The sequence below is a fragment of the Gadus chalcogrammus genome, chromosome 2, assembly GCF_026213295.1.
Source record: "Gadus chalcogrammus isolate NIFS_2021 chromosome 2, NIFS_Gcha_1.0, whole genome shotgun sequence".
Lineage (NCBI taxonomy): Eukaryota > Metazoa > Chordata > Actinopteri > Gadiformes > Gadidae > Gadus > Gadus chalcogrammus.
In genome coordinates, this window is record NC_079413.1 from 5,850,124 (window position 1) to 5,867,623 (window position 17,500).

The 17,500-nt window shown below is 46.1% G+C and overlaps 1 protein-coding gene across 2 annotated transcripts in view; it reads right to left on the reverse strand.

The window, feature by feature from the left end:
* The window catches only part of gcgra (glucagon receptor a), a 34,871-nt gene that overhangs the window by 6,693 nt on the left and 10,678 nt on the right, over positions 1-17,500 (reverse strand). For both annotated transcript variants that reach the window (XM_056576994.1, XM_056576985.1), the window contains exons 2-5: positions 1,303-1,450; positions 569-665; positions 232-339; positions 1-90 (exon numbers count right to left, since the gene is read on the reverse strand). The exon at positions 1-90 is cut by the window's left edge and continues 5 nt beyond it. In XM_056576994.1, coding sequence (XP_056432969.1) covers positions 1-90; positions 232-339; positions 569-665; positions 1,303-1,353 — 346 coding nt within the window. In that variant the 5' untranslated portion in view covers positions 1,354-1,450. The remainder of the gene's footprint in view (positions 91-231; positions 340-568; positions 666-1,302; positions 1,451-17,500) is intronic.

A 17,500-nucleotide genomic window follows, 5' to 3' on the forward strand; every position in this document is an offset into this window, starting at 1 on the left:
TGGGAGTATTCAACTCACACTCGCTTGTGTTCTTGTCCGAAACCCACTGTCCGTTGTGCTGGCAGTCCAGATACACCATGCCGTTGTGGACTGCAAGGGAGGTGGGGGGGGGGGGGGGGGGTGCAGACACACAGGTTATGGCGTTTACTGCACCCGTTCAACACTCACCCGTGTGTGCACTGCATGTGATTGGGTTTATGACCGGCCTGCGCCGTGTAAGGAGCCCCTAACCTTCGTTGTGCCAGGGCAGGTACCAGGGACACCGGACACCCACCGTGGTGTTGGGCCATCCATCGGGCCAGCACGCATAAAGGTCAAAATTTCGGATGCACACCAGACCTGCACGCCGCAACGAAAACATCGGTTTTCCAACACATTTGCCAAACCTTTGAAACTTTTAGAAAAGGATTTCCTAAGTTCAGAAGATCATGTTTAAAAAAAACATATTGCATAATAGGGACAAATTTAAGACCTTTCTACTGGTTGGTTTCACCATTAGAAAGGTCGTTTTTCATTCTAATTCTTCTCCTGACGTACCCGTAGCGTGTGAGTGTGTTGTGCTGCTTACCGGTGGAGGGCGGGGCCCTGGTGTTGTTGTGGTTACATTCCTTTTCGTACTGTAACCAGTCCTCCTTCAGTTTATCCAGCGCGACAGCCGGAGATACCTAGGGCAGTGTGGACGCACATATAAGGACAGGACTTTCCCCTTGTCTGCACATACAGTCGTACACATGCATGACTCATAAGAGCGTTGTGTATTCAACAGGAGTTGACGCTGAAGGGGCGATCAGAAAAACAACGGTCATCTTGGTAACGACAAGACACAGAAGACTTTGTGAAAACACATTCTGGACCTTGCGGTTCATTTGTTTCACTTCACTTCATATACACATTGGTGCTGAACAGGCCCTTGTCCCACTGATGGGGACATCGGTCAAGGAGACACCCTGTACCACAGGATATGGAATTGTTTTTGGGAGGCGGGGGGGTCTGGTGTGGTGTGCGTCATTCTCCGTGTCCAGTGTTCTTAACACACGAGGGATGCAAGAAATGGTTTAGATTTTAAAAACCCCCGATCTGATATCGCTTCGTACACCGAAGTCGACTTGATGAATCTTGTTGCTTGCCCCACCAGACAGGCCAGCCACTAACAATTAACTTGTGTATTATTTGTAATCGTGTGTGTGAGTATAGGTGTGGTTGTGTGTGTGAGTAGATGTGTGTGTGTGCGTGAGTGCAGTTATATGCGGTGTCAGTACGTGCGTGTGTTTGTGTGTGTGTTTCAGTATGAGTGTGTCTCACCTGGATGCTGGAGACGGTTAGTATGGCCAGATGCAGGAACACCTGGGACATGCCTCTGTCCTTCGGTCGGCGTTGGAGGGGGTGAGTGAGGGACGAGGACAGGGGGTGCACAGCATAGGGGGGGCTTAAGCTAGGCTCACCACATGGCCTGGATGACACAAAGACAACATGGCCCATTCACGTCAATCGCGGGCAACACTCACCAGCGGTGCCACTTCCAGATGGGATGTCTGTGGTTGCACCATAATCCATCTGATATTTTGGGCAAAGAGCTTGTGTATTTTGTCACCAGTAAGGCTACCCCCCACCCCCCCCCAACCCAGCTGAATGATGCAATTTGGCAATTTGAGAACATTGGACAAATGCAGTTGGCACATTTCGATATTTCGACCTCTTTGCTGTCTCCAGTGTTGTACTTCATTCAGCCTCAGACAGTGGAATCGTAAATGTGGGTAGCTCCACCTCAACATTTAAAGGCCTGCTCTAAGGCATTACAGTGGACACCGTGGGACGACGCGGTCAAATACAGAAGAGCAGCTTTAGTGTGGGCAGATATGCCTCCTGTCCCCGTATCTCATTGAGCCCTCCATGAAAGACAGTGAAGAAATGACATGTTAGGACTGTCAGGACCAGCCACGCATGACCTGTCCTGTCTGATCCACTCACATCGGCTACTGTTTATACACCACCTTGGCCAAGCTCTGCTCCACCCAATTGACAAAGAGCCATAGGCTGGAACTAAGAAAGTACCCTACACTTACCACCAACCCCGTGCCATCTCACCCAAACCACGTACAGCATCAACACCTAAACCCCCATTAACACCAGCCCCCATTACCACCACCACAGTCACCTCCACCACCAGCCCCATGACCACCACCCCCCGTCCCCACCACCACCACCACCTCCAACGTCCACCATCATCCTCATCACCACCACCACCACTATCCCCAACACCGCCACCACCCACACCACCCAAAATAACCTCAAGGTTTATTCTGCAGGACTGCAGACCAAAGGTAAAAAGCAAACAATTCCAGGAAACGAGTTTTGATCGATTAGACGGATACAGCTCAGTTTGTGGCTCTCTCTGCTGCCTCGCTGACACAGAATGGTCAACTGTCCGCCCCGATTAAAAGAACAACACAAAAAACCTGACCATAATTCTGTTTGCCGGCATCTGCTAGGGAAGGGTCGAAGTAAACGTCAGACGTATTTTTGGCGGCTTGCCAGGTGTGTCCTCAACTTTCCCCTAAAACTCCCTCTTGTTAGGTAACTCTGTTGGATATATTACGAACTGCGCTGTACATGTGCGGGTGTTTGGTTAATCTGTCAGTCGACCTTATCGCTTATCAACAGCTGGGGTTGAACCTTGACCCCCAGGTACACGGCGAGCTGCATTGGAGGTTCCCTGTAACGATGACTCTTCTAACACACAAAGTCTACGTCACTGATGGTGCACCTCCACATTGTTGCTCTGCTTAACCGGCCGTGTCCTTTTTAAGGTCTGCTTGTTTGACCGTGTTTGTGTTTGCGTGCGTGTGTCTATGTGTATGCATGTGAATATGTTTGTGTTTGTGTTTGAGTGAGAGTGTGTGTGTGTTCACCCACTCACTGAAACTCGAGGTCACTCACCTTCACATCGATCCACGTTAAAGCGTGCCCGAGAGCTTCTGGCTGAAGCTGGAGAACGGAACGAAATCTGAAACGTTTCTGCAAAAAACACCTTGACTATGGAAACATTTTTGGCTAAAACGTTTCAAATTCCATTCCGTTCCAGTCTCTCGTCGTCGTCAGAGGAGGAGTAGGAGGAGGAGGAGGGCATGACCACTGTGGCTTTTTGGTCACTAATTATTTTGCAGGACTAGCCACAGGATAATGTGCCAAAGCACATGGCAGATGTGTTTTGGCATCAGAAGGCGTCTCCACAGACATCTCAAGTGTCCACTTTCGATCGCACTTCTCCGCTCAATGTGCAAATGTGCAAATAAACAAGTACACCCTTTCCGTTTTGAAAAACCAAATGCGTTTTATATCTTGTGGGAGGCAGCGTTGCACCTCCTCGTTCCTAGTCTATGGGAAATATATAAACAAGAAGAAATCTGAATAACTATTTTCCTTAGCGCAACAAATGGCTAAAGATGTTATGCCCACTCTTCAAATATCAATTTTTTCGAAATTGTCATGGAAATCATCAAATCATGGACAAAGCTAGTTTAAGCGATTCCGTGATTTGTCTTCACTTTACGCAGTTGGCGCACCAATGAGTACCCCTAATCCTGCTTACGCAGAGAATGCAATTTGAATAGGTGGTCCTTCAAATGCGACCCAGGACCCCTTTGTGTTCACACCGCTTAAAATACTGTCCCCATTCGCGGGCCAGACCGGTCTGAAGGGGGCCTGAGCGATGGGAACCCAATGCAATTTTTGGGAGCCGCACGTCAGGTCCTGGAGGTGGACGTAAGGAGGTCCCGCAAGGACATAATGGGTCCGTAAACCCCCTTGCGTTGCGTCGACGTCCAACCACAACTGAGGCTTTGGAGCTCTCCACTTGCTATCACACAGCCCCAGATGCACATTAGTGCCCCAGTGTGAACAGGGCCACAGTCTATGGAACATAAATGGCCGACTCTGTGTTCCTGGCTGTAAGAGGCAGTTAAAGACCCCTACGTTATGTGCTATCTGGTGTGCCCCTCCCCTCTGGAACGACTCCAGTTTGATCCCGACCTGTTATCGTACCCTACATGTTATTCCCTATCTTCTTTCAACCAATTTCCTGTCTCTTTTGATTTTCCCTATCCATTTAAATAGAAAAGCCCCATAAAATATCTATTACTTATGTCCATGAGAGCATAAGTCGTTGATGTGAATATGGTTTAGAGAGGCTTTAGTTTTACACAGTTGGTATGAGGGACTCTATCCTCTCCAGTCTCTCTTTCTTCCTTTCTTTTTCTCTCTCTCTCGCTCTCTCTCTCGCTCTCTCTCTCTCTCCCCCCTCTCACTCCCCCCCGTCTCTCTCTCTCTTGATCTATTTATCTCTCTCTGTATCTCTTTCTCTTTATTTCTCTCTCTCTCTCTCTCTCTCTCTCTCTCTCTCTCCCTCTCTCTCTCCCTCTCCCTCTCCCTCTCCCTCTCCCTCTCCCTCTCTCTCTCTCTCTCTCTCTCTCTCTCTCTCTCTCTCTCCCTCTCCCTCTCCCTCTCCCTCTCCCTCTCCCTCTCCTTCTCTCTCTCTCTCTCTCTCTCTCTCTCTCTCTCTCTCTCTCTCTCTCTCCCTCTCTCTGTATCTATGTCTCATTATCTACTTTGCTTGACCCACATCATAGAGATCTACACTAATTTTCAAACTCACTACCGTACTTGTTGACCACACTTATGCAAGCTTGCGCTACGCAGATGGAATGATTAACCAGAACCTTCTTTCTGACGTTTTTGTAGAATTGAAGCACTGAATGAGGACAAAGAAATGGTCTACAGAGGCCGAAGACAGGAATATATATCTGGATATTTTAAAAAGAAGGGTCAGAAATAGTGTGAAGCCATGGGAGAATATCATGTTTAAAAAGTAGGACTACAAAGTATGAAGTAGAAGGAATCCATTGGATTGAGTTTCATATGCAAGGGGTGGCATGACATACAGAAACACCTAGCTACACTTACCTGCACTCACTCCCAAAACCACCTGAGACTGTCAAAGCAGAACTAACTAGCATAAGTCTGCGGATGTAAATCATTTGATATAATAAATATCTGGAAAATCAAAAGATACATTCCCATGGATCTATCCATTTAGCTCCCAAAGAAAATAAATGCAATACCATTTTGAACACATTCTGAACAAAGCCGATATATTGGCCGACATGCACAATGGGTCAGGGGGACATTCCCGGAGCCACCTGGCGGGATTCTGGGCGAACGGGCCATTTTTGTTCCAACATTACCACGATTCGGCTTCTCCTGGTGGATCAATGGCTGAAAGTTATGACCGGGAGCAATCAAATGACCCGAGACGGGTCATTGAAGCCCAAGAAAAAAAAAACTCATTCTATTGGTGTGGGTGGCGGGGCTCACACGTAGAAGGAGTCACGAAGGGAATCGTTTTCTTGTTTGGAAAACAAACAGGAAAAGCGTCTCTGTGTGACTTTTAAGCAGCAGGTCAGCGCTTTAATGTCAGTAATTGCCCCAACGAGCCACTCAGGGAGGTGATGAATGCCCGGGGGTACTCACTGGGACACGTCACACACCCCACGCTGGACCGTGATTGGCCAGGTGCCCCTAACAGGCCCAATGGAGCGAGCGGCCAAGTGGCTGAGCCCAGAGAGCCTACCGCCGCCGCCGCCGATGCTAACGGCTACAGATGAGAACAGCAGGACAGAACAGGTGTATAATTAGCGCGCTACAAGGAAAACGTCTCAGCCTCCCGGCACCATTAGTTCTGCTTCGTCTCTCAGAGAGCCAACAGCTAACGGTGCTGCCGTGTTGGAACAAGAGGCTGAATCCATATTTCATCACATGCAGTGTGTCAGAGTGACACAGTCAAACCCATGAGAGCAACGTAGTTTATTTGGCTGTAGTGCTGGGCTGTTCTTTTGAAGTTGGGTACAAGTCTCTAATCATATTTTTCCAGCATATTCCTCCATGTGAGCATAAGGTTGGAATGCCTACAACAGCGAATAGTATCAGGGGTTTGAGGCAAGAATATAATGTTTAAATTCATCAACGAAATACCTACCTCTATGACGTCATAGATTCTGATCAATCAGTCTGAGCGACCAGTTAGCACAGTAGTGCCCATTTCATGATGAAATGAATATCCATCGGTTTAAATTGTGCAAACGTTTGTCTGATGCTTTTCTATATAAAATGTTGCAAAAAATTATACATTTTTTTACCCCAGAGCCGAACAACCCCAACTCAACATTGAAACAGTTGAACTGCACAACGGCCTCGAATAATTATTGGTCGGTCCTTTTATAACAGCGTCTGCCACACCAAAGGACAATGGAGGATTGTATGGTGCTGATGGGGGGAAGGTTGTTCAGAGAAAAAGAAAAACAAACCTCTTGGAAAAGGGCAACACAATAACCTACTTAGGTATAGAAAATGCCTGCGAGCGGCCACTTCTGATGCGGTTTTACCACATCCCATGGCAGGTTTCCCTCCTCGACGTACTTTGATTTCCGGAAATATCTGTTGCCTTTTCAGTAACACTGAAATGGCAACGCCTCGCGTGTCTGAGACTGCGATGACATCACGACAGAAATGTCTTTGAATCGATGATCCATGACTTTTAATGTATTTTCGGTTATTCTATTATTAACATTTAAGGTTTTTTTATAGGGTTATTTTTATATATTATATCGATGTAAAATGCCGTTTGTAAGCCCCGTTTTTTTTAAAACAAAATATTACATATGATATTCATAAAATATTAACCTGCAAACATGAACAATTTAGGCCTTTAGACAGAAAAATTTATTTCCGCAATTACATTACATTACATCTTACATGATTCATTCTCTTTCATTTCCCCTCTGGTTTTATAAAGTTTGTGAGGGGAGGGAGGTGGGAGGTTGGTGACAGTGCACAGTGTAACAGGCAGTATAAAAAACAGAAACAGAGAGGAGTGGCTCCCTCTCCCCGTATAGCTCACGGCGGCAGACGTTAGACTCTCTCTGCCACATGAGCGGCCTCGTATCCGATGGAGGGGTGAAGCAGAGTTCAGGGGAGAGGAGGCAGAGTCTTGCTGCCATAAGCTCCTTTAAGAGCCAGCTGCTTCACCAACGACAAGATGCAACACGACCGCGATCCGGGACGCACATCGCATGCAGCCAGGCTGACGCCACGGCATAAAGTGCTCTTGACCAGAATCGTAACTCTCGGACACAGACGAGATATTGTAATCTGGTCATTTGAGGTGGTTTCGATGGGGACGTCAACAGCTGAATACCTGGTCCTTCTGGGTTGCGGAGGAGTGAGGCACTTTCTGTCTATTAATCACCGATGAACTTTGGTTGATGTGGTTTGAAGGGTTGTCATTGGACCTCACGTCAGGACTGCTGTGGTTGATGAGCGGTGAAGAGTGCGTTAGAATGGTCTCAAACGGACGGGAACCACAGAGTGCCGGACTGGAGCACAGCCCATTTGACGGAACGTTAATCCACGTTGGGGGGTTTAAAACACACATTCATCACTTCTACGATGTCACAACACACCGTATTAAGAGTAAAGGCCTCAGGCACTCTTTCCCAGGCCTTCCACCATCACAGTATTCTGGGTTAATCAAATACAAATCATGACAGAGCCTACCAATAGTATAAAGCCAACTGGATCATACTGGACACATTACAATTTTTGTGTCTGTTTGGGGGTACGTCTTTTAAAACTTTGCGAAAGGTTTTATGAGATGAGTTCACTTTTTCTTTTTAAACCAGTAAATCATCAGTCACCTCTACTTATCTGATCTTACCTTCCCAAATTCCTAGAGTGCCACAACGGTTTTACAACACCTTCAGCATAACTTAAACCAGACGTTTCGGCTCCCCCGTTTCCCCAGAATGTTCTCAAACAACGAGTGGACATAAGATCTGCATCTCAACAGGCAAATAATTGCGATACTTATAATAGGTCACTGTAACCAAACAGGAAATAAGCAGTTGACATCCTGTTCCTCTGTCCAGTTAATCAAATCAGAAGTGTCAGTAATTACGTGTCTTCAGCACGTCCAAAATCACTGCGGTTGTTGTGCGACTGTGGGTGCATTTATATACAGTATATTTATTTCTTCCTCTTTTTCCTTCCTCTTCCTCTATTTCTTTCCCAGCTTGTTGCCCAAACAGGGCCAGCGTCTGTCGTTTCAAGTATGAGCCGCTGATGAGACAAGGGGTGCTGAAAGGGATGAGGCTGAGCACTTATGGCCGGCGATGGAGTAGATGAAAGGGCCCGTCGTGGTTTTCACTCGTTTTTCCTTCTAGGACCCCGAACAGCGGCGTCACACTTTACCTCTCATTCAACAGTTTGTAGCTCGAGTACCGTCACGCGGCGGGTCATTGAACCACCAGCTGCTCCGCCGATGCAGCTCATTGGCGGTCGGTAGTGCGGGGGCTAACGGTGGCACAACGTGGCCTCCCGAGGTGTGTCAGCGGGCGCTCGTGCACACAGTGCTTCTCGCACCGAGGCACCAGCGTAGGGCTGCTCGATTATGGAAAAAATCCTACTCACGGTTATTTTGGTCAATAATGAAATCACGATTATTCAAACCATTATTTTTGAGTTTGAAAACATGATGCATTTCTTATTATATATGTCCAAATAGAAAATGTTTCTGTATGTCCGACTGTGCATTTTTTTAATGAATAAAAAATAATAGTTTGAACTCGATTACATTAGTTTGGACGCAAAAATCAAAATCGCAATCAAAATTGGATTAATCGCAAAGCCCACACCAGTGTGTCTTCCACTCAACCGGGAAGGGAAATGGGTTACAGGGGGTGGCTGGCATACATGTGTTGATGAGTTAATGAGGTAAATCAATATAGACACACCGCCTAGTTCTTTTCCCTACTAATCAGGTCCATTCCTTTATATGCAAATTGTGACCCGCATGGATTAGCGGGTCACAATAGTGGTGAGTGCTCGTTATGATGTTGATGATGTCTCTCAGCACGCAAGGAAAGGGGGTCATTGGAAAAGCGATGTTTACTACGAGCGTGGACTGAATTAAAAGAAATTCGCCTACGCATTGTTATTGGAATATAAATTGCGACTAGTTGACAGAAGAACCTGTTGAACAATATCAACGTCTAGATATTTCACCGTCTGGCTTTTAATTGTATTCCAATTAAAAAATGACATTGAAGATGCACCAGTCACAACAGAGCAGACAATGTGTGTTCAGTCAAAATATAACCCCCCCTTCCCCCCCCCCTCCCCCCCTCCCCCCCCCCCCTCCCCCCCCTCCCCCCCCTCCCCTCCCCTCCCCTCCCCTCCCCTCCCTTTCCTTTCCTCCCCTGCTCCAAAACTCTTACAACCAAATCTATAAAAGACTAAATACTCTCATGAATGAACAATGTAATGACAAATTGTTACCAAGTTAATAACAAAAGTGGACTGAGTGCTGACGCGTACGAGATAAGCTACTGTGAACCTTAACAAATGCTTTTCAAGTGGTCCGATAGTATTCAATCAATACAGCTTCTTATATTTATAACAAGCTGCTTTTTACTGAAATCAGGAAGCTGGTCTCAGTCCAGGAGCTTAATGGCAGCTGGCGTCCACAACTGACGTAAGACTGTTTTAAGTGGAATGAGCGAACCTATCTCAAGACTCTGCAGAGGACGAATTTTAATCCGCGAATGTTCTTAATGAGGGAATGCTTAATGAGGGAATGCTTTTTGGCGGTTGACAACAATGTCCATACGGCTCCTTTGATTGCAAACAAGCTCCTTTTTAAAATCATTTCAATAGCCGGGAAAGATACACAAATGAGCGAGCTCCTCTCAGAGTCTCATTACCGGCCTCTGCTTGACTCGTCGGCCCATATGGCGGCATTGCTGTGCCATGTGTGAGACAGAAAATGGCTCACACGTTGGTGCAAGACACAAATGTTCCTGAACGTAGCTGCCTGTGTAAATATTGTAAATCATTAAGGGTTCCTGCAACGTTATCCCAGTAATTGACCTGTACCGATGTGTGAAAGGGGATTATGTGGTGCGCACAGGGACACCTCTCCCCTCACGGAGGAGAGAGGTGTCCCTGTCCCGTATGCAGGCCATGTAGGATAGGGGCCCTGGCCTGCATAATCCAGGGATTTGCAATGAATGCACGAACGCTCTACATAAACGCTTACATGTTAACTCCGTCCGTCATGCAACCTGCAACCTAATTTGGTAAGTTGGTCTCTCTCTCTCTCTCTCTCTCTCTGCCTCATTTGTCAGGCCGGTTCAGTTTGTTTGGAGATATGACATGATGTGTTACCACCGGGCTGATCATTTGCCATCAGGGCAGCCAATCAGGGGAGCCACACGGCGTGGGAGCCCTAAAATGGGGATACTGTTGTGTGTTTTGGAAAATATCTCTCGGCTATATGTTAAGCTATGTCACAGGAACGCTGCCGTGTGGATTTAGCACTCGTAGAGTCACCAGACTTCAGCGCGCCAAGTGTATTATTTAATGTTTAAAGTTAGACACGGGCTGCTTGCCAAGGGGGACTAATTGGCTTATTTTCCCTTCACTATCCAGCTAAATAGCCTCAGCGTTTAAGTAAATTGAATTAAATGATATATGTATTAATTATTAAATTATTTTTAATTTAATCATATATTTTAGCATTACATAAAGTACCTTTAGTAGTCAATTTTATACAGTTATCATACAGTATTATACAGCACAATCTTATACATGAATTGTAACACTTTACAAAAAGGGGTACACTAATTAAACAATAACATTAGTCAATGCAATAATTAGCATTAACTATGAAACAAATGAACAGTTAACTAAAAACCTAGCAATCCTTGATTAGGTTTTATATTGTAATTCGGTTCTTGTTAGTTGCAGTAACTGGTTCAACTGATTCCATCTCTATGCTAATGCTATATAATTATGCCTAAAACGGCATTCACTTATGTTAATGAATGGTTGATTAATGTACCCTGATTGTTAATCGTCTCCCGTTAGGGTCTTCAGTATCCGGGTAATGCATACGGCACCATCCTCAGTCTACTGCCGTGCGTTTTGCTGTTCACAATTCCAAGCGCTCAATGGAGTTTAATGGTCTGGTTTCCACGCTTCCACCATCAACGAGGCGCCAATCAATATGCATTCAGGCTCTGCTTCGTCCTCAATATGAACACCCACCATTACGCCCCACGCTGCTTTCTGTTCACAAACTGGCTCTATGAATTACACGTATATAAAGTTGTACGAGTCTGTATCAGACTTAATCCAATGATCTGGATGAGGTTTTAATAACCATTAATTGATCATCTTTGTCTAATGTATATATTTTGGCAGTTTGGCAGTGGTATGGAGTCGTGAGAAGTTTTGTTAGTGTATAAAACATTGATATGTGTGCGAGAGAGGTTGTGTGTATGTGTATATGTGTTTCTGAGTGTGTGTAACGTATGGTTATCTCATGATTAGAGATAGAGAGATCTTCTGGCCTTTGGTGGGTTAGCACTGTTAGATTGGAACTGGGAGAGTTGCATAACACATCATTCGCACCAGTACAGGTGTATCTATGGATTTTATCTTTTGGTGTGTGTGTGTGTGTGTGTGGGGGAAACCACACACACAAAGTTTAAGTGTGGGATGTCTCTTTCATGAGCTGTTCTACGCGGGGATGGAGGTATGACGCTGTTGACACTGGGTTGGCGTAACCACAGAGAGGTACCGAGACCTCCATCAAAGCCACTTTCATGGGCTGCCAGTTCGCGTACGTCTCTCTCTTGTTTCCTGGTTCATAGTGGCGGCTCCTTCTGGCCTATCGCTGTTCTGTGAGGCGCAGGAGCGTTCAATTTCATCCTTAAAACAAAAACCGATGATGAGTATGGTTTTTAGTAGCCTAACATTATTATTTTGTTAGGATCCTACATCCAACCAACATCCTCAGTCTTAATCCGATCGGAATGGAAACTAAATACCATTCCATTCATGTTGCCTCAATGTATCAGTTGCTTATCTTTATCTTCATAAAATGATTCACTTCACTTTCATGAAATGCAAGGGGCCTTGTTCGTCCTCCAAACAACCGCCAGAAAACATCTTTCTTCTGTGATTTAGCTACATCTCGAGTGGAGCTAAAACAGAGAGTAAACATGCACACCCACAGTATATCAGTACACTGTACACACACACTACATCAATTTGGTACGAGAGTATCCACTGCCGTGATGTCTTCCTTTGAACCAGAATGCAGTCCAGTGCAGCGGTCATATATTGCCTGTCAACCGACCAGACCTGCGTCTGATATCTCTAGGATCTCTCAGTACCAATCTCTCGTCTGACCTTAACAGGACCCAACCCAGGCCACGGGGTCAAAAAGCACAACCCATGTAGACCTAGTAGAACCTAGTAGAGCCTGTTGAACCCATGCGCCTGAGATATGTCGAGGTGCAACATAGCACTCAATAGCAAGCTTAGTAACTGTACAGAGTCCAGGGTCCCTTCCATGGTAACACCAACCTCTCTCTCTCTCTCTCTCTCTCTCTCTCTCTCTCTCTCTCTCTCTCTCTCTCTCTCTCTCTCTCTCTCTCTCTCTCTCTCTCTCTCTCTCTCTCTCTCTCTCTCTCTCTCTCTCTCTCTCTCTCTTGCACCACAGCGGGATGAAAGTGACCCCTCAGTGCTGGCCCCCAGCGATGGTGGCCGGCTATTTTAATCGGAGGTCGTAAAAAAAGAAAGGCCGACAGCAGTGATTAACACAGTGCTGCACGGATGACGTTCCAAGGGCTGGCAAAAAGGTCAGAAAGTTTGCTTTCTGAATGTGATGTGACAGCGTGTCGTTTATGGGACCATTTGCGCGAAAATAAAGTTAACCCAGCATCAAATATCTAACTGTCTAAATTGGTTTAGAAAATGACTTGAATAAAAAAATGCCTCGGGACAATTTGTTTCTGTCTAACAGATTTTTGATTAACAAAGTTGTTTATTCTTGTTAGGCTATCTTACCACATGTTTATCAGTTAATCAATCTTCCCTTTGTGATTACTCTATTATCCTATCATCCTCCTCCCATTGGTCCAATCTCCCGTTGGCAATTCTAAATATGCAAATGAGGCCTGTGAATCTTACTTCTCATTTGGCACTAGATGACGTTCCATAGTTGTAAAGGCGATAGATATTCAGTTTCTCTCTCTGTGACAGTGAGCATGAGCTTTACTCGGTCTGAGAAACACAGGGAACAAACTGTCAACATTAGCTCACGTTTTTTTTGTATTATGAGAAACATTGAATTCGTGCCATAATATTGTCTGGAATGGATCTAATTGTGCTGTCAAAACACTTCGCTTCACTGCTGTTTTCCCGTGTGGTTGTATATTCTGAGACGGACGGAGAAAACATCTGAAACAAGATAAAGTGGAGGTGTCAATGAATGATATACACTGTTTTTGATAAACATCTGTTTCTGTTGCAGTCTGATGTGTTGACAATTATGGTCTGAGAACAAACGGAACTACAAGGATGGATATAGACTGTACTGAAAGACTGAAAGACCGACAGAACAACAGACAGACAGACAGACAGGCAGACAGACAGACAAGCTGCGTTTCCATCTAAAAGGTGATGCGAATCTTTAGAAAGTTCGCAAAAAAGTAATTCGAATTAGGTGCGTTTCCATCAAGTGGTTGCAGCGGAATAGGGTGATGACCTTACACGTTGATGTCGGCAGGGTTGCTATGGCCGGTCGTTATGCGGAAATCGGAAAGACTGTCAGTCCTGTGTGTTCAAAGTTCGCTACGTCACAGCTGTTTCGAAAAGTGTGTTTCCATCTCCCATTTTGCGAATTTACTCCCTTTCGCCCTTCTCAAAAAACACCTCAAGCGAGCGGATAAACCTTTTTGCGAATTAGAGGATTTTTATGCGAATTTTGGTGTTTCCATCACCGTTTACTGATTCGATACTTCAAAGTTTGCATAAAATCAGGGGGATGGACAATAATATTAAAGTAATTGACAATATAATAATAAGCCTTACAAACGGGGGTCAAGGGGTCAACATCCCCTCATTGTCTTGCTCTTTGCGACCTGATCTAGTCTGAAAACCTTCTTGGTAGCCTTTACACCAGGGACCAGGGGTAAACACACCTTATTCATTCCAAGAAAGGCAAATTGTGCTCGACCACCAAACCAAACCAAAGAGCAATTGGTTTGGTTGTTTGTTTGTTTGCTAGAGTGGCTCGTGGAGACAGACACCCTCTCGTAACACACCATTACGGTGACAGTATGCAAACAACAGACCCCCTGGGGCCAGGAGCCAGCGGTGTGGGGAGCCAGCGGTGTGGGGAGCCAGCGCAGAGAGCCCTTTAAAAGAGCCTCCATCACTCATCCTGCCATTCACTGATCAGAGGATAGCCTCCCTCAGAAGGCAGTGCTCCACATGGTTGGCCCATGGTAGCAAACAGGGCTCCACATGATTGGCCAATGGCAGTAGACAGTGCTGTACAGGATCGGCCAATGGCAGCAGACAGTGCTGTGCATGATTGGCCCGGTTTTAATGGGGGGAGGTGATGCATGACATCATAGCATTATTCTGTTACAAAGATGGACACCTCTCACAAGTAATCATCGCCATCCAGAAAATGACCAAATATCTCGTTTTTTTAACTTATTCTTGCATAGGTGACCAATATGACTGTGGGAACAGGATGATGGGATGACAAAGGCCGAGTTCACACCGTGCTTACTTTAAAGGAAGAATCCCCTGGCCCCGAGCCACAAGTACACTCTGCTGTCCAGACACCTGACAGTGCTAAATGATGCAGGGACAAGTCCAGTACGGTCCAGTGAGGAGAGTACCAAATATAAACCAGGGCTAATCCCTGTGATGTTTAGGAAAAAGTTAAAACGGTACTCCTGGTGAATAATGAACGCAGCCCGCTTGTTTTGCTTGTGCTGTGCTACCGTCTCTCGGGGCGTACCTGAAAAGCATAGCGACTATCTAGGCTTACTATCTAGTAACTAATCTGCTCCTACGGTCTGCTGTTGGAACAGCTGTTTATGTATCCTAATCCCCCCCCCCCACACACACACCCTCCCTCCCTGTGACTGCTCTGTGGACGGGATCCACTCTCTGATCCAGGCCATCAGTCTGGAGTTCATCAAACGCTACAGTGCTTGAGAGGAGGAAAGAGGGTAACCGGTCCCCCCAAGCAGAACCCCAGCCACATCCCAGCAGCAGACTTCTGGAAGAAGGCGATAATACAGTCCAGAAAAGAGTTTCCTGGAACCGCAGTAGAAACAGACTCAACGCTTCTTTTTAAACTGTGGGAGACAAAGCGTTGATGATTCACCCCTCTTGGGGGATTTGGGCCGGCATACTTTGTGAGCTGTGAGTGAGGTTGCAGGAGAGTGCGATGCCCAGAGTTTTCGATCTGCGTACCGATCCTGTGTGTGTGTGTGTGTGTGTGTGTGTGTGTGTGTGTGTGTGTGTGTGTGTGTGTGTGTGTGTGTGGCTGTGTGTGGCTGTGTGTGTGTGTGTGTGTGGCTGTGTGTGGCTGTGTGTGTGTGTGTGTGTGTGTGTGTGTGTGTGTGTGTGTGTGTGTGTGTGTGTGCGTGTGCGTGTGCGTGTGCGTGTCTGTGTCTGTGTCTGTGTCTGTGTCTGTGTCTGTGTCTGTGTCTGTGTCTGTGTCTGTGTCTGTGTCTGTGTCTGTGTCTGTGTGTGTGTGTGTGTGTGTGTGTGTGTGTGTGTGTATGTGCACCGATCCTTCACCCCTACATGCTTCTTGATTCTCCCTATATTCTCATATTTCTTGAATCCCCTACATGACTGTAATTCAAATGTAAATGCATGTATGTGTGTATGTATGAATGCATATGTATGTGTGTGTGTATGTATGGGTGCAGGGTGTGTGTTAAGAGGTGTCTCGGTATGTCACAGCTTTGCTGTCACTGTAATTCATCATGGGCACAAAAAAAATGCACGGACATTTGATGCGCTGCCCTAGCTGTTAAATGCTCTTTTCATGATAAACCGGGATATTTACAACCCATCCCAAAATAGAGGTTTGTGGAGGACTGGCTCTTCAAGAAGGGGTGGGGGGGAGGGGCAAACACACACACACACACATACAAACACACATGCATACGCATACACACACATGCACACAAACTTAAGCGTACAGCCACAAACAAAAAATGTTCACATGCACACCCACCCACACACACACACACACACACACACACACACACACACACACACACACACACACACACACACACACACACACACACACACACACACACACACACACACACACACACACACACACACACACACACACACACACACCTGCACACATGCTCATACACACAATCCAAATTGATGCAAACCATGTCTGTTGTGAGTGACCCGTGATGCTACTCAGACGACTTGGTTCTGTCTGCAGGATCTCCCTCCAAGCGATTGGCACAGGCGGTAGCGACAGGCGCTGCAGCGCCAACACTGTTAAGCACTCCACACGCCTGATCGCTGGCACACTGAGCGCCACCTGGTTTCATGCTAATCTCATGGACCCATCCCGTACAGCCTCATATCGCGTGTGGGAAAAAAAACCACAACAGGCTGAACACGAAACAGTGAGCTAACCACATGAACCCCCCCGACACGAAGAACCATTACACTTCAATAAACGGTACTTTTTCACTGCATGCTGCCACGGACCCCATTAGGGCTGAATAATGAACCGTCAGAGCCCGCAATCTTCGAGGAGGAAAACACTGGTGTTGATCCTGAGGGGATTCCTATAGAATCCAACGGGCCGGGCGTCTGGTTTCTATTGACTGTTCTAATCAGGCGGCACAAGTCCTCCGCCTGCCTTGTCTTTTCCCACGATTTTACATACTAGTCTGTACAGTAAAAAAAATAAAGAAAATAAATCCCCAAGAGAAACGTAAAAAATCATATATGGTATTTCTTGCGAAAAAATAAGAGCCAGGGAAGAGCTCCTTTTTTCCGCAGAGCGGACGTGTCCATGTGAGAAATGCATGAGCATTAGCTGGGGGACAGCTTGAACAGCTGTAATCCCAGCTGGCACCCACACAAAAACACACACACACACACACACGAACACGCACGCGGGCGTGCACGTGAGCACCAGACGCTATTTTAAGGGGTAGTCTGTGATGCAGGTAATGTAATCATTACACAGAGACTAATGAGGTCATAAAAGTGACATGTGCACAAATATACACATGGTTAGTTGCGCATATGCAAACACACGCAGGGCGCACACAAACACACACATGCGTGTGCACAGACACTCGCTCGATGAACAGATGCACTCAAAGACATAGGCACACGGCAAACATCTTTCTGGGGCCGTACAGGGAACTGGGTTTCCCCTTTCAACCGGATGACACACTGCATCTCTGGAGAAAGATGACCTCCGGGAATGATACAGTAACAACCTTCTGCATATTAAATCACATAAACTCTGAGAAACAGCCATGTGGAATGACCAGAAAAAAGCCTATACTTTACAACA